This window comes from Micropterus salmoides, unplaced genomic scaffold, assembly GCF_014851395.1.
Source record: "Micropterus salmoides isolate LMB-PRFRI ecotype aquatic unplaced genomic scaffold, ASM1485139v1 Ms_hic_scaffold_1, whole genome shotgun sequence".
In the NCBI taxonomy this organism is placed as follows: domain Eukaryota; kingdom Metazoa; phylum Chordata; class Actinopteri; order Centrarchiformes; family Centrarchidae; genus Micropterus; species Micropterus salmoides.
The window spans coordinates 45,275,305-45,298,970 of record NW_024040040.1 but is presented as its reverse complement, the minus strand read 5'-3'; the positions used below and the strand labels follow the sequence as shown (position 1 = coordinate 45,298,970).

The 23,666-nt window shown below is 41.4% G+C and overlaps 1 protein-coding gene across 2 annotated transcripts in view; it reads left to right on the top strand.

The window, feature by feature from the left end:
* Window positions 1-23,666, top strand: part of tmem108 (transmembrane protein 108) — a 48,439-nt gene that overhangs the window by 8,389 nt on the left and 16,384 nt on the right. The window contains exons 2-3 of one of the 2 annotated variants that reach the window (XM_038730791.1): window positions 4,121-4,371; window positions 20,326-20,409. In XM_038730791.1, coding sequence (XP_038586719.1) covers window positions 20,370-20,409 — 40 coding nt within the window. In that variant the 5' untranslated portion in view covers window positions 4,121-4,371; window positions 20,326-20,369. The remainder of the gene's footprint in view (window positions 1-4,120; window positions 4,372-20,325; window positions 20,410-23,666) is intronic. The other variant, XM_038730785.1, reaches the window with a different exon arrangement.

Below are 23,666 nucleotides of genomic sequence, written 5' to 3'. Positions count from 1 at the left end.
GCTTTTGGTAATTTGATGAATTACAAATATGCTTGTTAATACTGTATGGACCACTAAAGCACATTATTAACTAACCTGGGGCTCTGAGTTAAAATCTATGACATTTCAGTTTCAGTTGTGCTTGCTCGGTGCATTTCACTAAATAAATCTGTCTTAATATAAAAACAGTGTACACGGAGTGGGAGAAACGGCACATTTTTTTACAATAATGTAATTTTGATAAAAATGAATGCAGACTTGTTGTTTTCTGTGATGGATTACAGCAGCAAGTGATGGATTACTTCATTAAGAGGGAAAACTTAAAAGTACATTCATTCATAAAATAGAGAAACCGATTGATGCCTGAACAAAATACATCCAACGTTTTAAAACATAGCCCCATGTTTTGATTTAAGTCATGTGTAATAAATAATCTACAACATAGAAAACCACAGGGACGGTCCTTTAAACTGTCATGCTCGCACAGTTTAGTCGTCTGCGGCACGGAAGTCATCTTTTGCAGAAACTGTCACCACAGCAACTCTTAAAATAATGTCAGTGAGGTTTGGCCGGCCCCTTGGGCACTCACTTCATTCTCCACTAATAATAGATCCAGCTGCTCATCCCAGTGTATTGTCCCATGCCCAAAATCACAAAGAAGAGAGTAGCAAAGTGATGGAGGGATTGACACACCTGCTAATCTGTCTCCGAGTCAGCTCTGTGTCCCCGCGGGGCCAAGCATCTGACATTTAATCACTATAGCCATAAACAGGCCACTGGAATGCCATTGACATTCATTTTGCTTGGCACAGTTTTGTCACGGGGTGGATTTGTCTCTGCAACTCTGCTCCGTGTCGGTTTAAACCCCGGACTGGATACTTTTTTGAGTCCCACATTGCAGTAAGGAACAGGTGTCAAAGATAAAATCAAAAAGGGAAAACCTGAATAAATGAATGGTGAAACATAAAAAATGCAGTTATTAATGATAATAATATAATAAATGTATATAGTATATAAAAAGTTACAAGTGTTTTACTATTCTTTGGCAACCGGCAGCGCTTGTAGAAGCAGCAGCTGGTAGCTCCTTCAAACTTGTCTCTGTCTTTATTGCTGAAATGTGTAACTGGAAAAGGATGATGGGGTTTTTGGAATAAAAATCAGGTACCATGGCAGGTGTGGTGATCACTCAGAGGAGAGGAAAGAGAGCCGGGATAGGAGTCGTGTTGGCCCAGCTTTAACTTAAGGCTGCTCCTAAAGGTCCAGTCTGGACAAAAAGGCACTTATATTGGCCAAACAAAGGAAATGAGAAACTCTTGTTCCCACATCTATACAGAGACCTGGCCCATCAACATCCTGGATCAAGTACTCGGCAAGCCGTGTTTCCAAGACTTTGACAAGATGAGAGGAGGTGAACTATGTGTTTTACATCAATGATGGTTGGTGCTTAAACAACGCTTTTTTTACGTGAAAATTAAGCCATATTATCATCTTGTTGCTGATTTTTACATTCGCAAATTCAAGAAATGCCCTGTGGAATGTTCTTGGTGTAAACGTGTGTGTATCTACAAGGTTGTTTATTTGTCATTATACAGCACAAGGCTGCATAACAAAACAAAATTTGTAGTTCCTTCGTGCTACACACACAACATATAGCCTAATTAAGTGTAGGCATATATTAAAATATGGTAACATTCATCCATCGTCAACCGCTTATCCTGCGTATAGGGTTGTGGGGGGGCTGGAGCCAATCCCAGCTGACATCGGGCGCAAGGCGGGGTACACCCTGGACAGGTCGCCAGTCCATCGCAGGGCCACACATAGACAAACAACCACTCACGCTCACACCTAAGGACAATTTAGGATCACAAATCAACCTAGTCCGCATGTCTTTGGATGGTGGGAGGAAGCCGGAGCACCCGGAGAGAACCCACCCGGACAGAACTTGCAAACTCCACACAAAAAAAACCCTGAAACGACCAAGGTTCGAACCCCCGACCTTCTTGCTGTGAGGTGACAGTGCTAACCACTGCAGCACCGTGCCGCCCAAATATGGTAACATATGAAACAAAACAATATATACAGTTATTTATCTAGCCTACATATAGGCTATACATGTATGCATTATACCCCCCCCCCCTTAATTTGTCACCCATCTGAGTGTTTTGTACTCCCCCCAATGGGTGGAGACAAGATTTATGATAACATGGGCTTTTCTGATGAAACATAGTAATCAGTTTCTTCATGTTGTTCATTATTTACCTGTTTGATGTAAGAACAAAAGGGCGTGTACAGTGGTTTATAACTTAATCACAGACTCTGCGAATCTTACCAAACAAACCACCCCCAAGCTCAGCTCTTCCTCAAAGCTCCATCTCCAGCATACCATAGTGTCGAACCACCACTTCATCCATAATATTAAACACTGCTGACTCTGTGTGTGGAGCATGTGTGATGTTATTGGTGTCACAGATCTCATCAGAACCATGCTGAGTCTGGGTTGTTCGTCTGCTGTTTACCTATTCATTAATTCAGCCATGAGTGATGGCCCCTGAAAACCGGAGCTCTCCATCGTCTGGTAATTAAATGTATTTTGGTGAGACATTTTTCTCCTGGAAATCATTTTAAAAACTGACACACACACACACACACACACACACACACACACACACACACACACACACACACACACACACACACACACTCTGAGAAGCTGCCTGTGGGCGTCTCGGGCTAGCGTTGGTAATTAGCGTGCTGAGTGGTTGCACTGATTGCTTCATTATTTCTCCGCATCTGTGAGAGATATTTGATGGATGTTGCATGTTTGACAGTAATCCATGCTAAAGCTCCTTATGTGAACATCATACTCTTCAAACTTTAAGATTACCTCACACCTATAGGAACATCATGATTTACTAAATGCAGGTTTTGATGTTGCATTGCTCAGAGGAGGTCACACCCTGATCTATTTTGATCCTCTTACATCAGACTTGCTCAATGCAATACCAAAGCTGAACCATAATGCCAGTTACTCAATATAAACACATTGTGTGCTCCCATTCAGGAGTGTTAGAGTAATGAAAGAGAGGTTTCTACATCAGCAGAGATCAGATCCCCCTCAGTTTCATAGACTGATTCAGAATAATTGCCTTGTTTTGCTCGTTGTGAGCAGGACAGCAATTATCAACGGTGTAGTCCAGTTTCACAGAAGAATTATTTTTGCATGCTACAAGTTATTAATGGCTGTTTGTCAGTGAAGGTATAAGTCTTTAACAACAGTGATTAATGAATATCTCTGAAACCAGAATTGTTACCATGGTGGTCGATATTTCGGAAGGGCCTCAAAGTTTTGAGAGAAACAGTAAACACCATGCAGCCGATTGCTTTGAATTCAGTGCTGAAATGATTCATGTATTGTGTGTCAGAAAATTCAAAGACAACAATTTTATTATCATTTGTCATTTTTAGCCACACTAGCAACATTCCTTGTATGTATGGAGTGGTTACAAGCTGCTAACTAGCATGCTAAGTTAATTAAACTAAGATGGTGAACGCGGTAAACATTACACCTGCTAAACAGCATGTTAGCGTTGTCATTGTGACCATGTTAGCATGCTGACGTTAGCCACACATAGTCGGTTGTTGACTCTTAAAATGCTAAACATTTCATGGATCCAGCGTCTCAAATGTGAACACTGCTGCTTTCTCTTTCTCTTTTATATGGATTTCTTTGGTTTTTGGACCGTTGGGCAGACAAAACAAGCAATTTGAAGACACGATCTTGTGTTTATGGTGATGGCTGATTTTCTAAATTTAATAATCCAATAATAATGAAATTACTAAATTATTATTAAATGATGATTATTACTTATTAAATGAATAAACTGAGCACGAAAGATCGACAGTATGCAGGATGTTTTCATTCTTTCAGAGATTTTTTTTGTTTGTTTCATATTTTGTCCTTCCAGTCTTGAGCAACTGGGCTTCTCGTCCATGAGTACATTCTCAAGTTTTAGGCCAGTTGTCCTTGTCATGTTTTTGTAGAGTGTATCTGCCTTCGTCTGTCAGCCTGAATCACACAGAGAAGGCCTAATTGATGCGATGTGTGTGTGTGTGTGTGTGTGTGTGTGTGTGTATGAGCCAGACACACTCTCAGGACAAGCAGCTCTTGGATTTAATCCGTCTCACTAATAGTGGGGGATGGAGCAGAGGGGGAGGAGGAGGAGAGAGGAGAGAGGAGAACAATACAACAGTATCTCTCTCTCCATCTCCGGACACGTGGTCGCCCGGCGGGAAATCTTTGGACCTTGAACATTCTCTACGGATGTTTCTTCTCTCGTTCTCTCCTTCCAGCTGGCTCTCAGCGGTCTCTGTTGCGCAAATTAAGGAAACGAGGTACAATACACTCCCCCACACCAAAACACATCCCTCCCCACTGCTTTTTGTTCCTGCCATTGTCACCAGACAAGAAGCTGCGTCAAGAGGTAAAATTAGGGGTGTGTGTAAAGAGTGAGAAACTTCCTTGACTCTCTGAGGTGTGTGCTTTACTGTTTCTGCAGAAGGTATGTTTGCTGTCGATGAACAGAGACAGGAAGTGTAGAGACACAGTGTAGACAATATGTACTGTATTTCCTCCTTTGCAATGTAAATTCTTTTGTACAGGATTGCTGTGTCTACCACATTCCTGAATGCATCAAGGGCCTTGTTTCCTGTCCAGCTCCGGACATAGCTCCTGTATGTTTCATAGATACTCTCAATAAGATTATTAGCTCATACTATAGTGCGTGTCTACAGGGAAGAGTAAATTTCACTTCCTATTGTCGCATTTTTGTTCCCTTACCTCTTGAAATGCATGGAACAGTATTGTTCTGAAACAATAGGATTTCCTAAGTTAGTTATTTCCTTTTATAGTGACCTCATTTTCTTTAGTTTTTGTGTCTCAGTCGTAAACGATTATAGTATTTTATTTCCCAACATATTGGGGTTGTTTAAAGACCAGCAAAGTCTACTTAGACTACTTGTCAGAGGTTGCATACATTTATTAGTTGTTGTTCAACCAAAAAGTGATGTTCTCTTCTCACATTGTTTAATTTGAAATGTTTTTATAGGCACGAAGAGGTAAAACTATAATGTTTTGATCTTAGAAGTTCATTCTTGGCCTCGGGATCAATATTTTGATAAAAGTAATCTTAAAACTCACTAGCTTTTTTGGCTCATGTCACAGTTCTCATCAGCAATGAAGCCAGCAAACTGATCTTATATAATAATAAATATTTGGTCAAATATCCAGTATTTTACAATTAAAAAATAACAACAATTAGAGAAGTCTGAATGTTTTTTTTGTTTGTTTTTTTTGTCCAATCTTGTAAATCATCCCACAACTGACAGGGGGTCTGATCCCCTGGTTGGGAACTGTTCTTCTATTAGTCTTTTACATTTCTCAGCATTTTTAGTGATAATGAGAACGTGAGGCCCATCAGCCCAGAGTTTGTTTTTGCCATCAACACTCAGCATGTTGAAATAAGCACTTTGTCCCACCCTGTTACAGCTGTTATGTTGATATGAAGGGATTAAGCTTGTTTATTGTATTATGCCATCTATGTTTGTGGCAACTCCGGGCGTCATACTTTGCATTAAGTAAAACGTGCAAGAGTAGGGCTTGGCTCACGCCCAGAGGGTTCAACCCTTATTTTGTCATCTTGCGCCACTAAATTTTTCATCTCTCACCCTCAAGGCAAATAAAATTGCTTTCATGTTCGTTCATGATACTTTGTTAGATGACATGAATCTTTTAGACATCCAACTCAACAGTGCACTGCATCCTTCTTTCATATGTGAATATCCATCGTTTCATCAGAGCCTGGATGTCTGGACAGTGCAGTTAACCTTTATTAATGTATGAGTCACCATCTCTTCTGAGGCCAGTGGACAAGTCTTAACCACTAACCCTCCTCCCCTCAGAAACTGCTTCACATAGGGGACTTCTAGTGAGAGGCATTTTGACAAATGGTCCTTCTCAGTGTAATGTTGCAGCAGTTGTGCTGCAGTGCACTAATAGTGCTTCACCTCTCACTGGGCCAAAAGTTGTGACTCAGTGTATCAAAACCTGTGCTTGTGCTCTTGCGCTCTGTGATAAAGTAACGCTGGCTTTCTTTTACGATTCACCTGCTTGATATAAGAGGGTAAGGTGCGTTCAGGGAGGCCTTGTTAACTGTGATGCCCGCTGGGAGGCTGGAGGATAGATGGTGGCTGACAGCACCCTTGGCGTTGCAGTGCTACTGCTGTGTCATGCTATTTTGCCGTGTTGTTGGCTTGTCTGTTTGTCTCAATTTAAAACCTGTGTCTGCTTTTATTGAATATCTGGAGCTAAAAATACCTTCAGCCTCACCAATCAGAGCAGGGTACAGATTGAACAGTGAGATATGATTGGATGGATTGTCCCACAGAGGTTGCTAACCGTTTTCCCAACCTTGACAAATATAAAAGAGTAATCTAAAACGGGATGAAAATCTTATTTGTGAATCAAAATCAGAATTTAAAGTTGCACCAGACAAAGTCACGCTTTAGTATCAGTTTTATCTTATAGATTCTTATTTTAATGATGAATTCTTCATTCAGGGATCAGTTTTTCATATTTCTTCCTCTTTGTAGCTGGTGGAGATGGAAGGATGCACTAAATCGTCCATTTTGTTTCATTCTATGATGAAATTATTTTACAAATCTGACAAATTTGAAAATGATTTGGTCAAAATAAGGCAAATGTGCAGTGTGTTATTCAGGGAGGTGGCTCTTCTCTCCTACAGTTCCAATCTGTGATTTTTAAAAGTGAATGTGTATTCACAGCTGAATTTCCCCTGGTGCAGTTTGAATAAATCCATATTAATGCACCACTCGGATGTTAGACCGAAATTCAACAAATTACTCATTCAGCTTTTGAAAAAACACACAAAATAAATAAATGTAATCTGACTCATGCTTAGCATTTTGTAAAGCGCCACTTCTCCAGCTGAGTCATCTCACTCATGCTCTCAAACCATGTCAGCTCGCCCTGAAGGGCACTTTGGCCCCCAGCAGGTCGGCCATCACCTTCGTTGGCAGAAAGTGAGGCGTGACAGGGGTTCGACCTTTACCAGACCGGCTGTCAGATAGAGGACACCCACGTCACCGGCTTTACAGTATATATGATGTAGTGCTAACCTCCTCCTGTACATACTAACAGATATATCTCCCAATTAAAATTTTTAGACGTGATATGTGTTAGCTGTGTTAAAAGTAATACCCTAAAGTGTATTACTTATGCTTAAAAATTCTTTGAATGAATGTAGCAGGTAGGTAGAGCGGGGCAGGTGTGTCCTCAGATAAAGTTTTTATCCAATTGTTGTCAGAGTGGCTTCCCAGGGATTTTCAGGTAACAACAGGAGAAAGGGGACCCTTTCATAGATTGACCCTCTCATTCTACTGTGCAATCAGTTTTCTGTAATGCACATGACCTTTTCTTAAGATTTTGTTGTCAATCTTCTGTAGTTCTTTATTAGTCAGAATTATTTCCAATGCTCAAGTAAGGCTTACATGCATTTTGACAGTTTCTCTATTAAAAAAAACATCCCTCTTCAGTCATAATGGTAGCTTGCCTTTTTCTTTTGTGAGCTGACATTTGCATGATGGATGAATGTAGCACACTGTATCCTAATTCTTACTTTAAGTTTGTTCACATTGGAGAAATGGCAAATGAAAGTAAATTTTCTAATGCTTTAGTGATGTGTAGGATGCATACAGTGGGTTTTTAGAGCTTTCTCAATGAAAACAGCTGCCTGTTGATTAGATTGGTAATAGTGAACAAACAAGCTGAGGGTCACAGAATCAAAACAACCAGCTGAAAGACGCTAAAATGGTAAATACAAGAATTTTTGATAAAAACAAATTTATTTGGTGTTGATGCAGTGTACGATGCAATGAAGATGGAGGTGGTACACTTGTAAAAAGTGAAATAATGTAAGGCAGCAGTGCAATGGCTCTAGTGAAAAACAAAAAAATATAAATTGATGATACTGATCTGAAATCATAGCTACATCCTTCTGTGCTTGCTTTATATTTCCTACAAAACAATACAGTAGAATCAGTATCTTGTATGCTGACTGCCAAAGTATTAGTCAGTGCAAACTGACTAAAATATGCACACAGCTATAATAAAGCTTGACATTTCCTGTTTACTTGTTTGTTGGAGTTCTTTAAATTATTATTTATTATATATTAAATTCCCCATTTGCCAGCTTCTAGACTCTTGCAGCTTTAAAATGGTTCAAGGGACTCGTGCATGAAGACCAAGCCTGAAGTGAAGATGCAAGAAGGGGAAGAAGATGCTTATTCGGATGAAAGCATGACATGACATTAAGGAGAGGAGCAAAGAGAGATAGGAGATGAAGGAGAAGGAAGGCCCTGCAGCTCAGGGCTTTTCTACAACATCCAACTCTGTGTTAGAGCCGCTGCTGGAGATCCCTTTACAGAGCGGTAACAGTCTCTCCTTCTGACGTCTCCCGGCTTCAGGGAGTTAGACAGCCATGCACTTATGCAAAGTTAGTCTATCATGCCCAGCCTGCCAAGGATACATGCCTGGAGAACACACAGGAATGAAAGTTATCACCGAACAGACACTCAACAATCCGGCTGTCTCAGCCTCTGGGAAGCGAAATTGAGAGCTGTAGTCACAACCACATTAGTTGAGTCTAAATCAATTCTGAAAAAAAGTGTTTCCAAAAGGAAAAATAGTGCTTTTGAAGTTGAAGAAAGAAGTAGAGTCTATAGAGACATATGTATCCGCCAGTGATAAAATCATTGATGGATGAGGTCAAATACTTCATCAAAGGTCTCTCTGCCCATTTTCCTGGTGTAAATTTAGATCTTTGACAGCCATTACGTGGAGGATTATGTGCTTGTTATCAGTTACTGTGGCCTCATTGAGCGGTGCTGGTCTGATAATCAATGTGGCAAAGCTAGGAAGGCAGACTTTACATATCAATCCATCTGACAGCTTGCAGCCGCACCGTGAGATGTAACGGTCTGAGATTTGGCTGTGAGACAGAAGTCAAAGATGACGCTTTGATCAAATGTTTTTCCCTGGGTGTTTTAGATCTGAAAGAGAAAAAGAGCAAAGAAAGGCTTGCTTTCATTTTAGCAAACAGATTCTTTTTAGGCAGCCTAGCTCCATATGCAGTCTAATTATTCATTTAAAGGCTGCTGATCAGAAACCTTGTATTCATCCTGCCTTTTGACCTGTTCTGTCTCCCGTCCTGTTTTCTTGGTGAACAAAACTAGAAGCTGTGCTTTGTCCAGACTGTACCTCATTTCACTTCATTAGTATAGAATCACAAAACAGGAAATATCCCCCTGTGAAAACAGCACATGGCAACCTCCTATCAACCAAACGTTGCTACAAAGGATTAATATCATTTTATTTAGATCCTTTTTTATGTAATGTTGCATGCATATCAGCTTGATCTGTCAAAATAATCTTTTGTGTGATCAAATATTTATATTTAAGGGGGTTTGTTAGGATTGAATCACTACATTATTATTATTTCAATAGGGATATGCTATAGATTTGTTCTAACAGCCTTTGCAGAGCTGGGATGCATTTAAAGATGCATTTCCATGATTGTCTGGATTGTGTTCAGACCGATATACCAAAAACCGAATGTCTCTGGCAAGTGTCATTATGCATCCAGTAAGTGTGGTGAATTTAACTGTCATCCTAAGCCACTTTCACCTATTTTGCAGCGATGTTATTCTTTGATTGTGTTACTGGTTGTGACAAGCGTAGCGGGACGTGACACGCTGTAGTTTCACGTTACTCCTCATCACCAGCAAGCAGCTCACAGTAGCAGGCAGTCACTCACTCAGTCGGGGGTCACATAAGGACGGAAAGAAGAAAGAGGGAGAGAGTGAGAGGGAGACAGAGATAGAGGGGAGGATATTTACGACTCAGACAGTGGCGAGGGTGAGCTGCATCTCAATGTCTGTTCCTTTACTGCCCGGCTCAAGAACTCTCTCAGGAGAGAGTAGTAAGCTTGTGCAGAGTATTTGCAGGTAATACAGGTCTCAAAGTCTCCAGGTGTATGAGTGTCTGTGCACCGTCAATAACTAAAAGAAAAAGCCAAATATCACACACTCGGGAGGTTTTATAGGAGAAATCCATCAAATTGGATATAGTGTTGAACAGCTTATCTATGTGCGATGTTTAGTACATCGAGGTAATTTTTTGAGGAAGTACTGTAATTTACTTTTTTTTTTTTTGCTGTGACCACTTTCTCTTTCCACATATTTTTCTAAATGATTTACTCTTCCCGTAATCGCTCACTCCCTTTCTTAAAATGTGTCAAATTAGGCTTTTGTTAATTGACAAATCTTCTATAATGGATTTTTTACTGTGGATGATTGTTGAACCGCAAAATATTAAGCCCTTACTCTTTGATTCTAGCGACGATTCTCCATTGTCTGCCAGTATCATGATGTAATGTCTTAATCGTCATTGTGTCAAACTTAACAACAATTTTGGCACAAAAACACACTGTGTGCTGGTGGTCTGTCAGGACTGACTACAACACTAATCAAATGCATCCACTGACAGCACTCCTTCTTCAGTCATTCCAAGTGCTTGATATTCAGTCTGTGGTGTCCTCTTTCCAGTGATATAACAAGTCTGTCACAGGTTCCTCCTTGGGGCTCTGTTACCTGTCTCACCCTTTGTTCCACTGATTCAATCCCCTGGTGAACCTGTCAGACTGTCTGGCCTTCCCTTGGTTTTAATGACTGCCCAGTGTGATACAGTGAAGTTGCCTGAGTCTGACACATTCTCTTACTGTGTAAAAAGCATAGAAAGTACTAGTGCAGCCTCGACTTGACTCCCTAAAGACTTAACTTGAAATTGTTGACTTCAATCAAACTGATTTATTTCATAAATTTGAGGACTTGACTGCTGTGAGGCTTGACTTGTTTGAGACTTGACTCAAAGACTTCAGTCTTGATACTTTGGTCGCTCTCAGGTCAACAAAATGAGGACTTGAGACTTGACTTGGACTTGACCGCTGTGAGATTTGACCAGCTGAAGACTTGAATTGAGAGTTGACTTGACTACTTGAGACTTGACTTAATAAAGACATGACTTGAGACTTGGACTTAGGGTAGGATTTAGGTGAACACAATAAGGACTTGAGACTGCACTGGATTGCTGAGAGACTTCCTCCCCAAAGATTTGGGACTTGAAAATCAAGACCTTGACTCAGGTTGACCTTAATTCACAAAAATGATTTGCCTTACTTGAGACTCAACTCTCTCAACTCTAGACTCTCTCGACTCAAGACTTGACTAGCTGAAGACTACTTAAATTGAGACTTGACTTGACTACCTGAGACTTGAGATTTGAAACTTGGATGCGTGGCCAGACTTCAGTGAACAAAATGAGGACATGTAAATGTTTGTATAGCGCCTTTCCAAACATCTGCATTCACACACTGGCAGTATACACAGAGGCAATTCGGGGTTATGTATCTTGCCCAAGGATACTTCGACATGTAGCCTGGAGCAGCCGGGGATTGAACCGCCGACCTTCCGATTAAAGGGCAACCCGCTCTACCTCCTGAGCCACAGCCAAGACTTGGCCGCTGTGACACTTCAGTTATTTGAGACTTGACTGCCTGAAGACTTGAGACCTGAGATTCAAGTTGGACTTCTGTTTAAAAAAATACCCTTTGTGAATTGACTTGGACTTCAAGCCCCACGGTGGTGGGGCTGACTTATTAAAGACTTGACTTCAGACTAGAAACTTGAGACTTGGGTTGGGCTTGACTCCTGTGAGACATGACCACCTAAAAACTTGACTAAAACATGACTACTTTATTTTAACCTTGACTTTGACTTGACTTCTGTGAGATTTGACTCAATAAAGACTTAGGACATAGAATTGGGTCCAATGAAGTTTATGCGGCAGTGGTGACCCAAAGGTTAGAGAAGTGAGCTTGTCACCAGGAGGTTGCTGGTTCAATCCCTGGGCTGTGGATGTGTAGGTATACTTGCCCTATCTCCTTCTTTATTTGTAGAGCACTTTTCAAAAACAAGTTACAAAGTGCTTTAACAAGTGTAAAGACAATAATACAAAAACAATACAAGATAAAAGCAAGAAAACATTGAAAAGACTAAAATACACATTTAAGATAAATATAAAATAAGTAAAATAGAATAAAATAAAAGGGATAAAATAAAGTCAAATAAGATCAGGAAAAGCTCTCCTATAAAAGTATGTTTTAAGAAGGGACTTAAAAGAGTTCACTGACTCAGCCGACCTGATTTCCTCGGGCAGGCTATTCCAGAGCCTCGGGGCCCTGACAGCAAACGCTCTGTCCCCTTTAGTTTTCAGTCGAGACTCTGGAACAGACAACAGACCTCTGCCCGAGGATCTCAAGGTACGTGCTGGTGTGTATGGGACTAAAAGGTCAGAAATATAACAAGGCGAGAGGCCATGAAGAGCTTTAAAAGTGATCAATAGAATTTTAAAGTCAATTCTAAAACACACTGGGAGCCAGTGTAATGAAGCTAAAATAGGAGTAATGTGGTCATATTTCTTTGTTCTGGTTAAAAGCCTGGCAGCTGAGTTCTGGACAGTCGAGTCGATCAATAGATTTTTGGGTTAAACAGGTGAAAAGGCTGTTGCAATAATCCAGGCGTGATGAGATGAAGGCGTGTAAAATGGTCTCGGTGTCCTTAAAAGTTAACATAGATCGAATTTTTGCTATATTTCTAAGTTGATAAAAACATGAGTTCAGCTGGAGGAAATTATTTGACATCCATTTTTTAACTTCACAAAGGCAGTTGTTAAGTGAACTGAGCATTCCAGGGTCTGTGGATCTGACGGGCAAGTATATTTGTGTGTCATCAGCATAAATATGAAAAGAAATACCATGTTTATGGATAATATGTCCAAGGGGAAGCTGATACAAGGAAAACAAAATGGGTCCTAAGACTGACCCCTGAGGCACACCATATTTAACTGGACAGAACGAAGAGACATAGTTGTTTACAGACACGCAAAACTTCCTATTTGACAGGTAGGATGAAAACCATTCTAGGGCAGTACCAGAGATCCCCACCCAGTGCCTCAGTCTGTCGAACATGAAGTTGTGATCAATGGTGTCAAAAGCAGCAATAAAGTCCAGGAGTACCAGGACTGAGCACATACCTTCATCAGCAGACATTAAAAGGTCACTGGTGACTTTAAGCAGGGCAGTCTCAGTGCTGTGGTACTTCCTGAAACCAGACTGAAACTTTTCAAATAATTGGTTATTTTCCAGAGGGATCTAAACCAGGTTTCTTTAAAAGTGGGTTCACGCACCCTGAGGAGGGCCCATAACCCCAACTGCTCCAGTGCTCAGTGGTCAGTAGACCAGCCTGTGGTTGTCCTGGGCAGCTTGCAGGTATGATTGTGATCAGGGCCTTCGTGCAAATGAAAAATTTAACTTTAAACCTGAAATCAATTTGCATCCGTTTCTGACATGCAATTTGCTTCTGATTTTACTTGGACTGGCCCCAAAGATGTAAAACAGCTCTGAAGTGCACAGGAAGCGTCTCTGTGGCAGCTGTATAAATGGGGAGGAATTCTAGTTGGCTACTATTTATCTCTCTGTCTGTGTCTCACGTGTGTTCACACACCTACAGATAGAGCTTCAGCCATGATTCCCATGATGAATTGCTTTAGTCACTGGTCCTGGCTCTGTGCGAGTGTGTTGAGTAATGAAAAGGCCGGTGATGCTGTTCACCTCCTCCTCAGTTGCCCCTAAGCACAGGTGCACTGCTCCTTCTGAGTGGGAGTTCTCCACTGAACGAGTTAGAGATTCATTCATCCTGCGAGAGCTGCAGTATGTTCCTTCACTGTTGATGTGATGTGAGTATGCAGCTGGGATTCTGTGTTTTGGCATGTATCACAATGAGGATGGAGGGCTTCAGAGTAAACTAGAGAAAAAATCCCACTAACATCTGTGATAACATAGTGACTAACACTCAGAAAAGTATGTTCCTGCTCCTGTGCTGTGCTCTATCGCTTCTACATTAATGTCTATTGACAAGCGCATCATCTTTAATGCTACACTGTCCTGTTTTCTCAGTACTGACATATAAAATATGTTAACCTGGGGACTATAGCCAAGACATGGATATGAGCTGACAGCTTGCTCACTGAGCACATTAAATCTATCTGTGTAAGCATGATGCTGGCATCAGAGACATATGAGCATAAAACTGGAGGCGTTTTTCGAGTTAACTGTTTCATACCTGGAGATTTGTGTGAAGATTTTTGGTGCATATAACAGAGCTTTACTCAGGTGTTGGTTACCTAGACTCCCCTTCTTGGTAATGTGTAGCCCTAGATTGATAATGATGATGATAACTGCCATCATTTTGTTTCACTTCACTATTTACTGTGACATCACGTTCAGGTTGTCTGTGTGGGAGAGGATGTTGTTTTGACATAATCAGTCAGAAGCAAGTGATGTATCCATTTAATAATTTACAATGAAAATGAATTTATTCGTACTGGGAATCTTTTTGTTTGTTCTATCAATTGGCTTCTCAACAGCGCCGAGCCTGCTAGCCACATTAGCCGCACAATATGCTAACGCCAAGTTAGCTAACCTATAAAACAAACAGTAAAACAACACAAAACAAGGCAACACTTACATCTTCCAGGTTTTAAGTTGGGTCACGTACAGCCCATGGCATCCATCCTTGGACCGTTAGAGCTTGTTGTGGAATTTTTGAAGCACTGATTTATTAATATAACATGCACTGAAGTGTAAAGTAAGAACATTGTGGTTGTTGCGCTGCTTGCCATCCTCTCCCTACATGAACTTTGTTGCTGGCCCCTGGCCTCCTGTCAGTTGCATATGTGGCCAGTCAAAATCAGTAGTAAAAACTTTCTGCACACTTAAATCTAATACCATGTTGAATTTGACAGGTTCATACACAGTGTAACAGTGTTTTTCACATGTTTCACGCTTTTATGTATCCACGTGAGGTAGAGTATACTGACTGGCTATGACTGGGAGGCTGATGTGTCTCCTCCAGCGCTACGGTCAGAGTGAAAGGCATGCTAGGAGCCTAATGTTCTTTTAATGGCTAGTGTGTTGCGGGACGGGACGGGAGTGATGGCGCTGACTGATAACTCAGACATCCTGCCAGCTTTCATGATGCAGCACCAGCAACTTATCCTGCCAGGTTTAGCGACTGACAGCACTCACACGTAAAGCTCACCACAGTGACTCAGCAATATGGATCTTTCGGAGATCGAAGGATTAGAAAGCTCCCTGGAAACCTACTCCTGCTTTGTAGTTCTTGCTGCTTGCATTTTATTTAGGCCTCTTGTTGCATCTAATCAATCATCAATCATTCAGTTGTTGTGTTTATCCTGGCTGGACAATTAAGTTATCAAGGCCCCAGAGTCTCTCTTCTGCTTGAGTCACTGGCACTGGATTTTAACCCTTCCACTGTCAAAAAATGATTTCAGAATAGAAACAAAATTATTCATAGCTGTATAGTAATCAGCTTCCCTGTTGCACAATAAGCTAAAGTCTGACATCATTGGTGACAAGAAGTTGGGCACAAAGATGGCAGCAACACCCTCTGAGGGAAAGCTTTACCCTGAATTACAGCCACAGTCTCCGTCAGGTTGGGGCCTCATTGCTATCAGGGACTGTTTGCTGATTTCCATCAAAGGGTAAAACAACATCAAAGGAAAAAAGGACGCCCTCTGAGTGGGCATGTCCCCTGGGTCGCTGTGGAAGGGCAGGGCTGAAGGAAGTCGGTTTCACACAACTTGAAATGGAGATAAACACTCTGAGATCACATAAAGTCTGGGCTTTGATGCAATGAATTCAGCACTAATGTAACCAGATTTTTATATGTGCCGCTGTGATCCTGTGTCTCCTGTAAATGCTGAAAGATGACATTTTTCTAAGAAATGTCAATGGTAGAGACCAGTTTTCTTGGTCTTTATATCATATATTATATTTATATATTTATTTTATGTCACTATATTTTTCTGCACATATTGGTCCAATCACTTAAAATCCGCAGCTTATACAGTACTGTACCTCCTTCCTCAGACAGAAGCTGGTAGAGAACTCCGAAAAACTCTGAGAAAAGCATCACTTGGAACAGTTGGGATTGGAGGTCCACTTATCAGTTGACTTTGAGAGCACAACACTGTAGTTCACACCATCGTTGTTGACTCCCACACTTCCCTTCCCTCCTCCTCCTCTCTTGTTATGGAAAAGCTCTCAGGCTGCAGCCACTGTGGGCAAGCAGCCAGCGTTCTGCCATGGCTCTTATACATACTGCAGAAAACAGGAAAGTCCAAAATTAAAAGCATTGTTAGCCCTGCGGCTGGTGGCCACGGAGAAATGGAGTGACAGGCTAATTTCATTGTGTCTCGAGTGACCTTGGATTTGGCCTCTAGTCTGTGCCCCCTCTAGACACACTAGTCAGAGCTTGCAGGGCAGGCAGGGCCTGTCAGACGCACCGCAAAACACAAAGCCTGTACCGAGTCCAAGAGACAAGTAGATTGTTACTGGATTTCTCACTCTGCCTATGGTGAGTGGGAATTTCTGAAATTCCAAATCTCCTCCCTTTTTATTTGCTGAATGAATTTGAATATAATGCACTAGTATGGTTGCCATGGTGATGGCTGCCGTCTGTGTGCATGTCAGTTGCCATGCACTCCCCCCCCCTTCTCCAGTAAGAAGCTAGATTTGCTATGTGCAAAGTGCTAAGCTGACACTGTAAATCAGAAGAAAAGCTGTGTCAGTATAACGCATTATTATATTTGTGAATCCTTCTATTATTGTGTCTGCCTTCTCGGATACACATGAAGTTGCAATCTTTTCACTTTTCGGCGAGAAACTTAAAGGTCCAGTGTTTAATGTTTAGGAGGATCTATTGACAGCAATGCAATATGATATCCATAACTTTTCAATTACCTTAGAATGAGTCATTTCTATCTACATACGCCGCTAGTCCTCTTACGTGGACGTCGCCATGTTGTGCCACCATGTTTCTACTGTAGCCCAAACGGACAAACTGCCCTACAGAACGCGTTTCATCACTATGTTGAATACATACGCAAAACAAGTAGTAGTAGTAGTAGTAGTAGTAGTAGTAGTAGTAGTAGTAGTAGTAGTAGTCCTCTAGTTCTTTAGAGGTAAGAAAAGAAGAGAAATTTGGACAAATGGAGGACCACACATATTTGTGTACAAGAGCCGACAGAGCGTGTCGGCCACTGTAGCTACTTCTGCACGCACAATATCAGAATCTTTTTTTTTTTTCTGCTTAAATCTGTATTGCAAAGAGAGAAATAAAGTGTACATGGGACAAAATAACGTATTGCCTACACATTTTGCAGACATGTAATTTGTAATATGGTTAGTTTGTTCCAAGTAAAGTGAACTAGATGTCTGTGTTGTTGTTTAAATGTTCTGATAATGCTAATCCAACACATCTCTGTAGTAGCATCCATGTTGATTCTGACTTAAGAGCACATGCCCATACCAAAGTTGGAAGGATGACTTCACAACTGTGGAAATGGGACCAACCGAGGGGCACATGAATGCACCGTGAGCTGCTGGTTGCAATTCACAACCCTCACCACTAGATGCCACTAAAACTTACAAACTGAACCTTTTAATAGACCTGCATAGACACATGCTGTTCACAGAGTTCCTCACCCCAGGGGTCAGACAGAACAGCACTACATTAAAAAACACTACAATGGTGTGAACATGTTCTTTCAGTTACTGGTGAGATGATATAATATGATCCTGGAAGTCTGGTTTGAGCAATACATACAGTTTGAAAGCTTATCAGAGACCAAATCAATGCAGAGAGGCTGATCAATGTATGAGGAAGGATTTTTGCACAGTTATTGATCAAGAGGTAAACAGAATAATTAAGCTGCCTCCCTTATAAAGTTATCTATTAAGAATGCATTGTTGCACATATTTGATAAGCCACAGAAGTACACATATGGTTGTGGCTAAAGTTGAGCCAAGCTTAATATTTTTTTGCCAGGGCCATTGCATTTTTTTGCATCCTCAGAGTAAGCATCCCTTGTGCAGCAACAAGGACACATTTCCTCACCAGCTTCCCATCTGCGATCAAGTCTGAGGTACTGGAATTGAATCTAGGTTTCTGTGTTGATGTTAAGCGTTGTAGCAACAATGCTGTCAGTAGCTGTCAGTGAACCTCTTCACCTGTCTGGGGTTTTGGCAGTGCCGCGACCCTGACTGTCATCCCGTATTATCTTTTACCTGCATGTGTGTGCAGAGCTGAACTATGATTCAGCTCCTTGGCAGGAAGCATGAGCAGCGTGTCTTTTGTAAATGCAGCTTGTCCTCCTTTCTAAACAAAAACCTTGCTCCGATCTGTGATACCAAGCATAAATGAAACACTCCCTGTGACGATCCCTACTGTCCCCCACCCACCTTCCCCTAGCCTTACCCCTCGTGTCCTGCAAATTAAAGACCGTGTCTGTGAGCCTGTGTTGGCCTGGCAGCGCTGATGAGGTGTAATCACCATGGAGAGGCTCAGCTGCTCTTTTTGCACCGTGCTGTTGAGCACATCAGGCCAGGAACATGACGCCAGAAAAATTAAAGCACAGGGAAGGAGCTGCACTGGTATGGAGTTTCTATCTCTGCAGCATTATGGTGTTGCTATAAGTGGATTTGAGTGGTCATTTCTTCAGATGTGAAGCTGGCAAAAGAAACTCATTTTCTGCTGCTACTACTTTATTCTTGCAGCCTCATCTCTTTTGCAATTACTCGCATTATATTATGACTGAGCCCACGCCATTATTGCCAAAGCTGTGAGTTAAGAGCGGCGCAGCAGCGGGCATCTCTGTTTTCATTTTCTAAACACTTGGAACAAGAACAATATTGTGTGCATTTGCCATCTAAAAGTGTTCCTTGACAGCCAATTTAGTTGCTTATTTTACATTATTGTTTTCATTCACTTTATTCTTAATTTCTCTGTTGTAATGGGATAGTTGAGCCAGGAGGGAAAATATAGAGTGTTTTTCCAATTACAGTGCCGTGCCCATTATTTCATGCTTTCGAGTTTCCCTTGTTAAGAGGTAAACATGCCAGAAGTATTTGATTGATAGATAGATAGATAGATCGATCCTAGTTACTGTTATATATAAATAAGATGTTCAACAAACTTGGAAGATCTCAAAATAGTCTGGGCTTGCATAGTTCAGAGTTGTAGCTCCACATAGTTTGCAAGCATTAAAAGCTTGCCACAATGGCAGCAATATAAACAGGATGACTCAGATGTAGTGTGAAGCATCCTCTCAGTCTCCAAAGACAGGCTGCATTTATGAGAAATAAAGCCTTATGAAAGGATCAGTACCGTACTACCCTGTGCTTTTGTTGTCTGTCCCTTTCATCTCATGCGTCTCCCACAGAAATAGGCTACAGGTTGCCTGCAACCAGACCCCTCGTCCCAGGGGTTGCAAATCCAATTTCACATGTCACACTCACAAGAGTGTGTTCATGCAGGTAGGGTGAAGAGTGCTCAGGTGTCTGTGTGTGTGTGTGTGTGTGTGTGTGTGTGTGTGTGTGTGTGTGTGTGTGTATGGTCAAATGCACTTCTTTAGAACAATGTGTCTGTTTGTGTGGATTGTGCGGGTGAGTGGTGTGGCCACGTGTCTTGCCCAAGGGCATTTCCACAAAGGGAGGCAAACATGCACATCCACACACATACACATCCACACACACCTCTGGGGGTGAAAGAAAATGTGTGTCTGGCTGTTCATTTAACAGCCCATCAGTGAGTCATTCTCCTAAAGAGCACCCTTGGGTACTTGTGCCTCTGACACACACGCAGTGGCTGTTTCAGAGCAAGGCCTACTGGTCAATGTTTAATGCTCCATAATTGGTTTTACTGACCAACGCAGCCTGCAGGATGCCAATGCCAATTTGAAGACTAGTAACAGAGGCTGACCACCACTGCATTCCTACCTGGTCTTTTATTGTGAAATGTTTGTTAGGTGTAATTCATATTATCCACTGTGAAAGGTGTAACTGTTGTCTGGCAGTTATTACAAGGATTAAACTGTCAAGGTTAATCCACACAATCATGTCTGCAATCCTTTCTTCCTTTTCCGGGTCTACTCAATTAAATCTGCCCAGACATAATCACAGTATCTCACACAGATACTTGACCATGACTTGAATGTGATTTTGATACCTGAGCCCTGAGTTTCATCTTACCTCTCTGTCTTTTTGTGCGCTCTCTTCTCTGTCTTAACACTAGAGAACCATGAGCACTGTGGAGGAGGAGCCGGATCACATGATACCATGAAGACAAGCCTGCAGGTCCTGCGCTGCCAGCTGCTGAGTGAGTAGACCCAATGGGGAGGGAGACGAGGGCATCAACAGAGTGCAGCCAGGGACACAGAATGTCAGTGGGCATTGCAAATACAAAGACAAAATAGAAAATATCTGGGAAAGACCTGTTTTTATCATACAAATAGGAAATTAAGAACACAAATGCCATGTATATTATTGGTATTATTATTATTATTATTATTATTATTATTATTATTATTATTATTATTATTATTATTGGTATAATATCCAAAAACCTTTACTATTATTTATTTGTTTATTAAGAGTTGATTTGTTTGCAAGTATTTGATAGTATTTTGCTCTGTACATCAGCATTACACACATGTTTTACAGGCTGTAAAAGATTCCCATGTTTCCTAATGGCTTTCAGGGAAATCTGAGTTTCCAGGAATAGTTTGACATTGTAGCAAAAAGGCATGAAAGTTCTATCCATCCTCTCATCAAACTCCCAGCAAGAAAGCAAATATTTATTATATATTTACGTATTTTGCTTTAATGATGCTTTTTCGAACCACAAGTCTTGCTGCATACAGTACATGGATAAAAAAATATACTGAAGACCCTGATGAATGCCTTCAGGGAGTCTCAAAATGTAGACATCAGATACTGTACATACAGTGCTGTATCCCCTTAGTTCTTGTTATAGTTTGAATTTGTGCTGCTTAAAATTCAAAAGACAAGATCAAGGCTTTTGGAGTGGATGTACGAAGCACAGAATGTCACATGAATATGGAACATGAGAGTCAGACTGGGACCCACCAGGCTCCTGGACAGTTAGCTAAACAGGCTGATGATATCTGGTATGCACCCCCAAGCTCCACCTCAGGGCAGCAGAGCCAAAGGCTGTCTCTGACAAATCTGCCTCAATCCCCTAGAAGTGATAAAGTTGGACTGGACTGCTGTGAGCGAAGTGCTTTAAGCTGTAGGGCAGGTGGAGCGAGGTCACTTTGCAGTGGTTTAATCTAAAGAGGGGAAGTCGGAGTCGAAGCTGCAGGCTAGCTTTGTATAGACTTTATATTAAGATCATATTTTAGAGCCTTTGGTTTTGTTCACATAGATCCATTCTTTGAAAGCATAGCACTCACTTGTGCTTTGCTTTCAGTTGGAGATCCAGTTGAGGCCTGAGTTTCCATGGGCACATTACACTTCCATCAGGGCTGGGGGGTTTTTACACATTGTGCAAGAGATTCAGAGATTTCTGTTTATGTGCAGTGCAGAGACATTTCCTATTTCTCTCTCTGGACCAGCCATCTGCAGGAGACAGATGTGCCTTAGCATCCTTAGGCTGCAGGCAAGAGAAAAGATGCTTCAGATAGAAGAGAACTAAAATGGGTAGAATGGCATCAGAGCAGGAAGAGTTTCTCTCTTTTCCACTGGGCTGTTCTGTTTTGAGTTCTTCTGTCAGCGCTCCCTTTGTGCTTATGCGAACATGTTGCGATGACATAATACACCTGAAACAATGGAGAGACTTTCTTGTTTATAGCAAATCAGGTTTTGTCTGGCAGCTCGGCCTTTAAAGTAAAGCAAAAATGTGTCCTGAATCAGCTCCTTAAATATGAAAGAAATTGATAGACCAGTAGGTGTGTAAATGATTACACAAGGCAAAGTGTGTTGTTGCAACAGTTTCAATGTTTAAATGTGGGAAAACGTTGGTAGTGTCTGTGACTTTAATGGATTTGTATATCTGCAGGCCTGAAATTCAGTGCTCTCCCCAGATTCCAGAAAACTTCCTGTTTAACGTTTCTCCTTCCCGTTAGATTCTTTGCCGCTGTCACAGTCACAGTAGCTAAATCATTATCCCAGTAAACAGCACAAGGACTCTTTGTTGTGCTTGTTTTCGCATTCTCCCTCCGCCTGATTCTCTGATAAACACGTCGCTGTTCAAAGCTGCTGTAACCTGACAAACAATTTGTGGAGCATTCAAACAGGAAGCCATTATCCTGTTACGAAAGCTTGCCCTCTTATCTCAGGGCTCACATCCGTAGCTCCCTCTCTGCTCCGCCTCTCCTCCGCCCATACAGTCCTCCTCCACCAGGATGGGTTTCAGCGGTCCACAGGATGTGTCCTATCTGTCTATTTCCCCCCACGGGACAGACACACTCCCCAGAATGGCAGACAAACACACCCAGGAGCAAACCAAAGGAATTTGTCTATTTTTGCTACTGTAAAGATGCCACCCTATTAATACGCTCAGGACATGTATATGTTTCTACATGATGAATTGCAGAAGGATCTGTGTTTCTGACAGTCATGAAGAAACTGTTGAATGAAGAAGCGTGGCATTGTTAATCAAGCAGAGCTACATTCATGAAAGCTGAGTGTGCTGCTACAAAATTTGAACAGGAAGGAAGTGTTTTTAGTGTGAAATGAATGATTTTACGTGTTACCACCTGACTCATCCAGTTTTTAAAGATTACACAGCGTTTTAACAATAGTTTTTGTCTTTACAACCTAACTGTTTATAAAAACACACATTATCACTGAAAAGTCACAGGAGGAAGAGGAGGACGAGTAGCAGTGGTGAGAACAGTGCCCACGCATACGTTTAAGGGGGCTCAAGCCCCAGGAGTGGTTGAGTGTACCTAAGTGCTGCTAAGTACTGCACTTAAGTACACTTTTGAGGAACTTGAATTTTACTTGAGTATTTCCATTTTATGCAATTTTATGGTGGTAATGGTAGTAAAAGTAATAGGGTTTGAATTATAACAGTAGCAGTAGGTGCTGTTTTAGTGGTAGCAGTAGTGTTAGCAGTTTGACTAGGAGTAGTAGTAGTGATATTTGTACCAATGGTTATACTAGAGTAAGAGGTAGTCATGGAAGTAACAGTAGTAGTGTTAGCAGTTGGACGTGCAGTAGTAGTTAAAGTGATATTAGTACTAAGAGTAGCAGTAGCAGCAGTTGTAGTGATAGCAGTAGTGTTAGTGGTTGGACTTCCAGAAGTAGTAGTATTTGTAGTTGCAGTAGTTTTAGGGATAGTAGTAGTAGCAGCAGCAGTGTTGCTGTTAGCTGTGTAATAACGATATAGGTAGTAATAGTCATAGTACTGTTCTAGTACTAGTAGTTGGATGGTAGTAGTGATGGCGTTAATAGTACTATTGTAGTACTGTTGGTAGTAGTAATAGTTGTAAAAGAACAGTGGGTCCATTGAAGTGAGTCAGGGCAGATAGCGCTCTGTCCAGGCGTGATAATCCAATCTTAGCAGCAGTTAGTCAGACAGCTTCCAGTCGGCCTGCTGATAAAGGGTTT